We start from the raw sequence: 12,637 nt of genomic DNA on the forward strand, positions 1-12,637 counted from the left end.
CGGGTGTTTTTACCATGAAACTTTTGTATAAAACATTTTCTGATATTTCGAATACTTTTCGAGATATATCGAGAAAAGTAATAAGGTGGTTGTAATAACCTTATAACAAAAGTAGCAGATAGTAGCAGCTAATTATTGTGAATTTTAGTTGCTAATAGTATAAGACTACAAGATGAAAAAGAAAAGAACGCGGGATCTAGCGGGATCTGCAACTAAAATCTACACGAAGTAAATATTAATTTAGGAAAATATAAACTTTGTCGGACTATCGTTACGTGTCGTAAAACAAACACGACAAGCGTTATTTAAAAAATGTAAATAAGAAAAATCTTCTACAATCCTCCAGGAAGAGCATCCATTTTGCAGAACTTGATTATCACTTTTATTTACAAAGTTATTAACGCTCAAAGTTCAATGAAAATATTCACGCAATGCGTGAGAAACGTGTGTCGCCCATAAAGGCCTACTTTCAACTGACATACCTGCTCGACTTAAAATAGTAGGGGACTAAGGGCAACGGGATTCTATCCAGGGAACAGTCCTTTATCGATTCTCAAGGACAATAGACCCTAACTCGACACTTCATTTTTCGATTTTTGACCAGCTTTTTGACAAAATTCCCACTGTGGGACGGTACAGACGCGCTTGGATGAGGAGCATACTCGCGCGGTGAAAGAAACCAACGAAACCGTACGATACGCCGGATATTAGCGGAACGCAGATTTTTACGCGGCGGAACAGCGATAATCTAATAACGTTTTCATGAACCGTAAAGAGCCTTTAGTGCGTCAGTGTAGATTCGACGCGATAAAACACGCCCGAGTCGGAGCATTACGCTCGGATGCGAGCGAGTGAATTGTATGGGAAAGTGCGCATAGAGAGAGATCGCGGCGGTGCATTATGTCGTAAACTTACGTAACCCGATATTTCCGATCGGCAACGATGTGGCCGGGGTGAAATGTTTCCGATTAGTCGTAACGATCTGGAATAAATTTCTTTATCGGGGACGCGGAATGATCTCTTCCCGCAGCGGTCTGTTACTGCGGCCTCAAGTGTAACGCGGAACTTCATGCCAAGCCTATTTCTAATAACGGCAATTTTATAACTCACTCGAACTTAAAAGCAACCGGCAATTTACTTCTTTTTTGTGCATACATTACTTCCTTGTTTTCCAATTTTGCGAAACTGTTGCGCGATTAGTTACACTCGATTTCATTTATTCTCTTACGCCTCTCTTAACGAGAAACACGACTACCTGTTGAAAAACTACGACAAAAACCAAGTTGCTCAACTTCCTATGCATTTGTGGAAAGAGATTACGGCCAATTGCGATCATTATCAATTATTTTAACTGCGCCAGTCTTTTAGCACGACATACGATACGCTCGATACGACTTAATTTTCATCATTTTCTATGGAGTTTATCTACTGTACCAGAACGAGAGAGTAATCCAGTGCAAATGCCGGAAATACGGGATTCATCTTATATAAAAATTATGTAACCGGTACAACGCGACGAGCAAAGATGAGAATAATATCGATGACGCACGTACGTGTCAGAGCGAACTAAATCAAAGTCAGCAGTTGCAATGGAATCGGCGTTTCCTTGAGGTCATGGAAAAACACGAATTACGATGATTTCGAAATCCAGCTGTGCACGCCCGCTCTTGCCTCATCTCTCGGCCAGCTCGCTGACACGCATACGCCTACCACACCGTTTGTACTCGCGTGATTGGCGCGCTGAAATAATCAGCTCGTTGCAACGTCAACGTGCTGATCGTTGGTGCCGGGGCACTGGTCGTGCACGCCTCGTTCCGTTTGATGTACGGGCGTAATTTCAGGGTGTCTGGAATTCACGTATGACACGTGCGACGTGCCGTATGATTCGATCCCGTCCGCCGCTCTCATGCCCGCCGGTCTAGAAAAAGTTTCTCGCTTGGCACGCATGCAGCGAGCTTTCGATCGTCGTCGCCCGGAAAGGCTCGATCGCAGCCAGGAGATAAATTTGTTTACCCTTGCGAGTAAAAGTCTGAACATGTCCTATAAAATTCCCGATGAATCACAAATATTTATTAGAATGAAACGTGCGCGCGTATTGTTTTTTACTGCTTTCCACCGTGCGCTTTTACTCGGAGGCAAACTTGCGATTTATCGAATGTTTTCTTCTACAGATGTTACAAATAAAATCGACGATTAAAACATTTGCGATTGATGTTCGACCAGTGACTTTCTATTTTTCATATTATTTGCTTGTTAAGGTTCCCACATAACGGTGGGAATGGCGAATATAGAGCTACTTTAAATAGGAATTATTTATAAATAATTATACGGTAAATACATGTATAAAATACTGCATAAGACAAATTACTCACCAGTTGTTAACTTGAAGGATCGTCAGCCCCGTGTCCTGTGCCAACTGTTTTTTCTGGTCTTCCGAGGGGTAGGGATGCTGCAAGCAGAAACAATAAATTCACTCGATTAACGGCGAAATGTAGCACAGATGATCTCGCGTACTTAAATTGAACGGTTAACGCGACGCGAGCCAAAATTTCAGGCACTAATTAGCGCAAGCCTACAAACGAGATGTCGCAATTATTAAATACTATACAATCCGACGGAGCAGTTACGTCAAACGCAACAATTAACGGACGTAAAACGGGAGGATAAAAAAAGAATTTCCGCTCTCTCCTTCTCCCCGCCTCACTCCATCTATCGCTTCAGAGTCGTGTCTCGCCGGCAAGCGCGTGGCGGGCTTTCAAACAATTTATGGAGTGATTTATCGCGCACCAAAGTAAGTACGTAGAGCACACAGTACGTCGCGCGCGGACTTTTATCTGCGCGACGATCCGCGCAGTACAGGCGCCGCGTCGTCTGAGCGCACCTGCGAAATATTATTTATTGCTGGCCAACAACAACAATAAAAAGGAAAAAAACAGGGATACAGAAGAAGGACGGGGAGGGACGAGGTGGAAGAGACAGCGGCACAGTAAAAAGCTGCTCCTATGTATCGCGCGCGCTCGAGCGAGCGCATTTTATCGCGCGGTCGCATCGGCGCAGATGCGCTCGTGCTACGCCGAAAAGGTCCGCCGGGCGCAAATGCGCCGCCGCTCGTGTATTCCCTTTCGTGAAAGAGAAACTTTACGAGAGCGCACCAAAGAAATACGAGAACGATACTGACATAGCGGAGGAGACCCACGAAAAGGAAGCTATTCGATTTTTTTTAATTCGCAGCAACGCGCCATCTTAATCACCGTCGCACAAGAAATTTGTACAAATCCATTGTACAGGGTGGGGAAAAATTATTGGTCAAGCTTTCGCCAGTCGATTCTACTCGTCGAGATCGCCAACATTGCATCATAAACATGATGTCGCAAAATTAACTTTCAAGGTTGATTTTAAGAACTTTATAAGCATCAGATTTATTTTCTGACTTCATAAAAATCGATTGTTTTGAAATTTCAGGCAAAAAAACTTCAAACGAAGATTTCTCTATGAAATATTGATTTCCGGCATATGGTCCCTTTGAGACTTTTGTTCAGCTCGACGAGTAGAATCGACTAAGCCAATAAAAAAATTTGACATTGAAAATGACCTTGAAAGTTAATTTTGCGGCACCATGTTTATGATGCAATGTTGGCGATCTCGACGGGTAGAATCGACTGGCGAAAGCTTGACCAATAATGTTTCCCCACCCTGTACAAACATTTTTGCTTCGTGAGTTCGCGAAAAGTCATGAGCTGCTATTGCGGAACAAATGATTGTAAAATAATATATCATTGCGAAATAAATCAATAAAAAGGAAGATACACTTTGCTTCGTGTAGATGAGCAAATGAGCAGCGGGATGCAAAAATAAGTGCTTTATCCATGTAGATTCATGATATTTATATCGTGAAATCTGCGGGAGCGCTTGTCTCGTGTCCACCGAATAGAATTTAGATAGATAAATTATACGCTTGTCGGATATTCTATCGATCTTGCCACACGAGTGTATAAATTCATGCAACGTTCTATCCGCTCTTGCGGAGAAGTTACAGCCCACATTAATATCGCACTCGCAACAAGAGCCGAATCTTTCCAATGGTGCTACGCATTCACCTCGTGCCAAGCTTCTAAAAGATGTATGACACGCGTGCGACATTGCGCACCTGCGTGCTGACGTCAAGTCTGCTATCCTTGTTCGAGAGTGATATTAACCTTCGGGAAGTTCAAGTGCTCCCTTTCGTAATATTGGTGGGCGTATTAAATAAAGGGTCGCAAAATTATTTGTTGTCACATTGAAATCGATAGCAATTAATCAATTGACGTTTCAATCATCATCGACGTTAATTTAAAAGATGTTTATGATAAAAAAGCAAGTAATTAATAAGCGAAATAAACTTTTTAAGCAAAATCCACTGGAACGGGATAAAATCCTCGCGGGTCAGCATTGAGCAATACACGTGCCCCAAGGAGCGCTAAAAATTGTGCGCGCGACATAAACGCACAGGAAACTGCACAATTACATTACACCTAGCGAGACGTATTAATTTCGCGAGCGCAGCCACATCTCAATTTTAATCTCGCATTAACCGCAATTATGAAATTAGACGCACGTAATCGTCACAAGTAAATAGTCCGCCGACAGTTGCACTCCCAGAGGAAACGTTCAAAGACGATCTATCCACGGCACGCGATGGCCGCATTGCTTAATTTCTTCGATGTAGGACACCGAATCTCCTCGACTTCCGTTGACGATTACTCCGTTATAAGTAGCAACGGAAATTAAGCATTGGATTTCTTCAATTAATCGCAGCTTGGAAATCAAATTATTGGTACTTAATCATCTCTTTTCCGTTATACGTTTTCAATTACTGAGAAAGAAATGAGATACATCCTGTGCGTCAAGCGAATACGCGCACTCGTAAGGCTCACGATGTCGCGATGTATTGGGTCATTAAGTATGAAACTTTACAAATAGAACATAAACTTTTGCATTTTTTGGCACATGGACATGATTTATTTTCAATCGAAGTATGCGCCCATATTATCTACACACTTCTGCCATTTTAGTGGTAGTTGGTCTATGCCTCTACTATAGAAGCCAGGAGTACGGGAATCGATGAAGTCGCGGAAGGCTGTTTCGACTGCCTATTGAGAATTGAAGAATTTTCCCACCAAGAAGTTGTCCAAATTTCGGAAGAAGTGATAGTCGGTAGGTGATAGATCTGGTGAATATGGTGGATGATGGAGAGTTTCCAATTCCAACTCCTGTAGCTTTGCCACGGTCAGTCGTGCAGTGTGCGGTCGAGCATTATCATGCAACAGGATTGGCATTGACCGGTTGACCAATTTCGGTTGTTTAATAGCAAGTTGTTGCATCATTTCGTCCAGTTGCTTGCGATATACTTCAGCCGTTATCGATGTACCAGGTTTCATAAAGTTGTAGTAGATAACACCTGACCTGGACCACCAAACAGTCACCATAAGCTTCTTCTGTGTAACGTTGGGTTTCGCGTGATGTCTCGGTGGTTCATCAGCGTTCAACCACTGATGTGAGCGTTTACGATTGTCGTAGAGTATCCACTTTTCATCGCAGGTCACAATTCGATTAAAAAAAGATTCATTTTTGTGACGGGAAAGCAAAGAAAGGGAAGCCTCTAGACGTTGCGCCTGCTGCGCATCGGTCGATTCGTGCGGGACCCATTTGTCCAACTTCTTTATCTTACCAATTGCAGCTAAATGAACCAATATGGTGGGTATGGAAACATTGAATATCGATGCCAATTCACGTGTACTTTGAGATGGATCGGACTCTACTACGGCTCTCAAGTGATCATTATCCACCTTCGTCTTTGGTCTTCCACGTGGCTCATTAGCGAGGCTGAAATCTCCATCTCTAAAGTTTTTGAACCAATTGCCCACCGTTGCTTTAGTAGTTGAACCTTCACCAAATACAGCGTTGATATTACGAGCTGTCTCCGACACTGTGGTTCCACGGCGGAACTCATATTCATAAATCACACGAATTTTGGACTTTTCCATAGTTCTATAAAAAAGAATCGACCAATAAAACTAATGAAGATATTTGAACAAACAAATATGACATTTGAAGAGCGAACATACATCTATCACACTAACCTAACCTGATACTGACGTCTGGCGCCAAATTTGAGATAACAAATGTTAAAGATGGCGCTTTTACATTTGTAAAGTTTCATATTTAATGACCCAATATGTGCATTAAGTTCGATATAAAAATCAACATTAACCGTGCCCTGTCTCTGCCAAGGTATCGACCGGCACGGAAGGATCCGGCTGCACATAAAAGCCCGCGGCTGCACCGCAAGCGGGCGAACCGCATCATATTTTTACATAATTAGCACGTGGCGCCCGCGGTATTACGGCCTCCCCTCCTCCTCCTCCGCCTCCGATCGTTACTTTTTGCCGAAGCCTGCGGTATTTTTGGAAACCGCCGCAACCCGCAGATCCATCCTCCGAGTCCCCTCTCTCCCCCCGGCCGGCTGTATCATGTTTCTTGGAGGCGAGCCACGGTATACATACATCAGAAGCGTCGCTCCGTCCCTTACCCGTCGTCCCCCTCCGGTACACCCCATTGTGCGCCGGTGTATATCCGATCCGAGCGATTCTTATCCTAATTAAATCGGCCGAGCGCATTGTCTGGGCGTAGAGTTTCCATCGGATCTCCGCGGATATCTAACGCCGCGTATAAAGCCGCGTCGAGAGGAGGATTGAGACGATCGAGAGAGAGAACAAGAGAGAGGGGGGGGGAAGCTTGCGATCCAATGTACGATGTGATGCAGATCGATGCGCGCTAAATTGCAGATTTGACGACGCGATCGACGTACGTACGCACGCGGTGTGCCGCGAGTGAATATCAGGGCGACAGGCCGATTGGCAAGGTATGCGGGCATCATTCGATTATCGAGAATCGAATCGACCATGTTTATCGGTTAATTTCCCTTTACGTATAATGGGCTGAGCGATGAAAAGTTGATGCGTTCCACGAGGATTCATATCAACGCGCGCGTATTGTACGTGTGTAAATACATAAAAAGATGCATCCTCTATTTTTAATGCTACGAGGTGTGCACGTGCACTGATAACGTATGCTCATTGAACGAGAATGATTAAATTTGCGTAGCAAACGTAACGCAACAACGATCGCCTGACTTGCACTCGTCAGTACGTCGATCGATGATGTATGGCCTCGAATTATGGAAATAGACGATATTCGGTGAGGCGATACCGCACTTTCCCTTTACGGTTTGCCTTCTCCAGAGATAAGTTGCTCATGGGTTCGTCGGTGTATGCATAAAACAATCAAGATAATTGTCGAAGCTACGTGGGGGACTGGCTGGCTGCCTTCCACCCTCTGTGCGATTCGAGATAGTTGCTGGAAGCGAAGGAGGAAATAGCGGTCGTGGGAGGGAGATGGAAAGCAGAAGCTATCCAATTACATTGAAAACAATAGTCTTAAGTGCTCGTGGCGGTCCGTTCTGGGCCACCCCCAACCCTGCACCACTGATGCTTTTCCACGAGGGTTTCCGTTCTCTTTCAGGCTGCGTTATGCTCCTGACGACGTGCACGTTTGATTTGAAAAAGATATTGCCTGCAGAATGCTGCATAAAACTGCACATTCCTCGAAGTGCAATCTTCGAAATACAAATACACATACATACAGTACGAGCTAGCTATAATTGCTCTATCATTTTCTATATTCTAATAAATAATATCTACGATCTGACAGGCAACAACGCGTTCGGATAAATTTTTATCTCTTCGTCGAATACGGATCCGAGATTCGGGACGCGAAGGAGAGGACGAACAGAAAAGGCAGAAACGACGAGAATGAGAACGCGCGGCGGTGCACGGGCCGACAGCACGACTCGGTGGCCAAACAAGCGATAAAATGAAAATGAGCGGTAAAAAGACAATATGAAAACCATTTGGGTTCTCCCGAGGGCTGGGGTAGGAACGAGCCAGGCGGAAGCGGGACTAAGTGTGTAAATGAGTCCGTAGTTTAGCCCGATTGCCTCTAGACGACCCCTTTCCGCGGCGCGCTAACCTCATCCACGGCCCGCTACCCTGATAGCAGCTACCGACGTAGCTGAAATAACCGTAGTCTTCCTGAGGAGCAAACTGCTCCCTAAGACAATTCTCGAGACAATGAGATCGTTCGTAGCCCGAATTCAAATCAGTACAAATAGACGATGGATTAAATGTCTGTATTAGATGCCGGGCCGTTTCCCGAATTGATGGCCGCCCCGATGCTCCCGAGACCATCTCGGAATTATTCAATTACGCCAGCAGACCGAACAATGCATCCGAGCCGATATAACGCAAGATGTATCATGACTCGTCTCGATTGCCTAACGGAACGGATCGCCGAAATTGGAAACATCTATTCGTCCATACAAGAATGTGCAAAATCACGTGTCTCCCTATGTAATTGATTTATGAGCCCTATTTCTACATTCCCACAATGAAAAAATCCAGCTACCGTCATCAGCCCAATTGTCTTCAATCAAGCAATCATTTGATCAAATGTTACGATTTGTCACGGAGAAGGCGGTCCTCTCGTTAGTCTCCCGTCTCAATACTTCTCCGCGCATTGATCGGCAATCTCGCTCGCAGCGTTCCCGCGAGCGTAACAATTTGCTGGCACATCGGTTCGACGACGGGGACCGAGCGCGTGCTGCGTCAGGTCGCTGGAACGGGGCGGTTGGATGCACGTTGGAGCTCTTCCTGGCCCCGCGTGTCTCTTCGTGTCCTTCGTCGTTCCGGGATGTTACCTCACCCCCGTGGTAACCGGGGCCCTCGGTGCCGAATGACACGTCGATGACGACCGCTGCTGACTCCGACTAACGAGCGGGGCGTTGGGGGCGTGGGAGCCACCAGAGATCGCGCCTCGTCATCACGCGCCTGGGATCCCCTCTTCCGCGTCGCGTCCGGAGAATTCATGTCGAGAGGATGAGGTCGCGAAGCATCGAAGAGGTCACTACGGGTGGCTACGCCGACTCCACGTCACCCGATCATCGACCGATCGTGTGGATCGGACGACCAAGAGAATCGATCGACGTGGGATCCTTCGTGACTGGCGCGCTGATAAACGAAGGGCGAACGCGGTGAAATAAATGGCGGTGGCCGCGATGCGGATTCGTCTTTGTCAGAATTGCGGTGGATTTAAAGCTAGAAACGGGAATCACGGGCTGGCAGAAGTGCTGATTCTCAAGGTCGAGGGACGTCTTCGTCCCCGCGATGACTTCACGTCTAATTACAACGGAACGGTGGGAGTCAGCCAATTGTCACGAGTGAATTTCGCGCTGGGATTGTTCCGGCCGGCGCGGATTGATGAGAGGGAAAGCGGACTCCTCTCTTCGGCGATGTGAAAATGAGGAGGAAATGGCGGATGAGCGAGAAAGAGGGTGCGGATATAAAATAAGCGACGTCAGCGCGTCAGTCATCCGTAATACCTTCATTCCGTTTGTCCCCCTTCATTGGCGGGTAGAGGTATATATAAGGTATTTCCATGAGCAGGCATAACTTCGTTACCGCCTCGGAGGTTATTCAATTTCGGCGTTAAAATCCTCTAATGTGCCGTTATTGCTTCGGGGGGACACGACGACCTCGCGGGACAGTAATGGCTTGCCGCACGTCGAAAGAACTTCAACGAGATTCTCTTTAAGGCAGAAGAATAGCCTGACATTGCGTCCGATTGACAAGGATAACGAAAATACTTCGTAATGGATAAAAGATATTTTAACGCTCTCGCGCACTTTGTCACGAAGTATGGTATGTTATAATGGACATGTGTCAAGATCTTTCCAAATGCTTTTATTTTACTTTTAGAGGTTTGGATGTTATAATTTTGTATAGTTATAAACCATGACATCGATGCAAATTGCTTCTTCTCATAAAAGCTTTTTCATTTTTTTGCTACGTACGTACATTTTATATTCTACTAATACTTGAAATATACTTGATATAAACAACTTCTCGCTGTAAAATGCAAAATAAGTATAAAACTTCTACCCGCAAGCTTACATGATAAAATAAAAAGAGAAGAGAATTAAAATTGTCACGTTTTAACAGATTAGGATGAAAGACCAGGTCGACTACGTACGTTCAGATTAAGATCGACTCGCAGTAAGATTTCCCACGTGATAAACTATTCTGGAGAATGCAGACGCCTCAAATCCCTTTGTGTATAATTATAAACGAAACACAGTGGAATGTATAAAGGAATGCATGCGTGTGGACGCGCTTGCAGCCATGTTCGAACGATACCGGATAAGCCGTGCCCAAAGATGGTATGCTGCTCTGATGCCGACTCGTGGTGGAACATCAACCACACGGCAACGAGGACCCGACAAACGCGGAGTTCCATCTGCCAGATAGACATCGTTCCTCTACTTGCTTCGTCATTGCGGCGGAGTGCTCTCGCGTTCGATATGCAGCCGCTTATCCACCTTAGATTCACTCGCTAACAACCGAAACGTTCACTTCCGCGTTGCTTCTGCCAAGTCTTCGAAAAGTATATAAAACTTTAAATTACACATTAAAGCATGATGGAGACAAGTAACGATAGATGCTCATTGAGTGTGAAATACGTTATAAAAATAAGAATTATTAATAAATAAATAAACATTCAACGTTGTATTTTCTCGTTTAACTGAAACTAAAATCCAAATCTTGCACTTTGCATCGCAAAATAAGTAATTGTTAAGTTATTGTGCGTGATTGAATCACGCACAATAAACAATACGCGCACTTTGAAAGAGTTAAACCGATAGGGAGTGCCAGAAATATCGACAAGCAGGAAGCACAGCGTCGAGCGACGGGTGGCATTTTTCGTGCCGGCTTACCGATACAAGGCTCGAGGACAGCCCCGAAGGTAACGCGCTTACGAACGCAAAGAGAGTCCTCGGGAGTCCATGGACTGTGGACGATTCCGCTGGTCGTTCTCTGGAAATCGATGCTGACGAGCGAATTGGTACGGCGACCTGCGGGGCGTGGTCGAGCCGGGTCTCTGTGACACGGCCACCTCAATCACCGTGCGACGCCCAAACCTGTCATTATCACGCGACCCTGTCTACCATGGGGTCTACGCGTACACGCACGCACGCAGACCAACATGCGACGAGTGCGTGTACGTGAGCGTGCGCTAAGTCTCGCGCGCGATCAAACTGCGTGATCCAGCGGATCACAAGGAACACACGTCAAGGGCACCGAGTGTAGGGCCGACGGGGTGCAGACTCGTTGATCACCTCCTTGTCGCAGCACAGCAGACACACCCCCGTCATTGTGTCCTTCGAGGTAGCGCGACACTGGAGGAGGCGGTTCCTTCCTTCGCAGGAAGGTTCAATCGTCCGCAGGTCCGACGACCGTTGACCCCGGCTAGTGACCCAACTTTGTCTCTCGATTTCATTGATTAGACCTCGTTCTCGTCCGCTCGCTGCAAGCGCCGAGTGCTGCTCGCGACCCCCACGAACCCAAACTGATTGGACCGTGCTAATGAAACGGCTTAGGACAGGCTGTAACCCTGGCCTAATCTCGCGTGCGAGATAGCGGGCTTTCAACTTGGATCAGGCACGATTGACCTACTTTCAGCGAAGAAACGTAGATTGGTGATGAGTAACTTGCTACCGCGATACGATTTTCGTACGTTTCTCGCATGAACGTTCTTTCACGTACTATTTTAATCGCGATTGGTACAAGCGCGGTTTCCAGAGCGGAAGAGACTGAATTAAAGCTGCAGATATCCGCGTCAGTTGATAAAACTGGCAAGATCATTGGCGTTCTCCGCTCTCGCTTCGCCGCCTCCGGATGCGAACACCACCATTTCCAACGTCATCGGTCGCTATTATTACCATCCCCGTTGCTTCGCAGTCAATGTTTGAAGACCGTATCGAATTCTCGCCGTTAATGAGAGGCGGGCGGAATTATTGACAAGAATCCAGCTCGCTCGAATCCCACCCTTTCTCCCGCCCAACGTGCCGCACGTCAATCGGTACCGAGCGCGCCTCGTGACTTGTGGGAATCGGGATAATTATAACGTTTCCGCCGAGTTTAGACACGGGGGAGGAGGGGCGGGCGTAATGGTGGAACCTCCTCCTCTTTCTAGGGGCCCCTCGGGCGGCAATTCTACGCTCACGCTCGCGCCGCTACCCGGCAATCATCCCCAGTCAGTCTTTCAGTCAGTTTCCGTTGCTATTTAATTATCCATTTAAAGCGTGTAATCTTCTCCTACGCGGTACCGATTCACTCGTGCCGGCCATCGCCCGACGAGGGACAACGGGAACGATGATGACGTCGGCGTACTCGAAGGTCCGTGCAACTTTGAGCCGCGTGGCGATGAAAGCGCACGAGAGAAGACGAAAAGTCCTTTATCTTAATCCTGGTGACGTATATGTGATCATTAACTTCCCTTCTAATTTTACAGCTAATTTATCTTCTATCTCCAAGTATTCGTTATCATGAGAAAAGCCTGTTACTGTCTGCGCATAAGTGACGCAAAAGAACGCAACGTTTAAACTCCGAATGCAATACGTTTGATAGCGAACAATAGCGATCGATCGGCGACTGCTACGATCAAATCACCGCATGTTTCATTCAAATTTGACGTAGGAAGAACT

The 12,637-nt window shown here is 46.2% G+C and overlaps 1 protein-coding gene across 3 annotated transcripts in view; it reads right to left on the minus strand.

Moving 5' to 3' along the window:
- The window catches only part of LOC105283299 (homeobox protein homothorax), a 429,006-nt gene that overhangs the window by 109,894 nt on the left and 306,475 nt on the right, over positions 1-12,637 (minus strand). For all 3 annotated transcript variants that reach the window (XM_026975099.1, XM_026975100.1, XM_026975098.1), the window contains exon 11: positions 2,373-2,449. In XM_026975099.1, the coding sequence (XP_026830900.1) occupies positions 2,373-2,449 (77 nt within the window). The remainder of the gene's footprint in view (positions 1-2,372; positions 2,450-12,637) is intronic.

The sequence above is a fragment of the Ooceraea biroi genome, chromosome 14 (genome assembly GCF_003672135.1).
Source record: "Ooceraea biroi isolate clonal line C1 chromosome 14, Obir_v5.4, whole genome shotgun sequence".
NCBI classification, from domain to species: domain Eukaryota; kingdom Metazoa; phylum Arthropoda; class Insecta; order Hymenoptera; family Formicidae; genus Ooceraea; species Ooceraea biroi.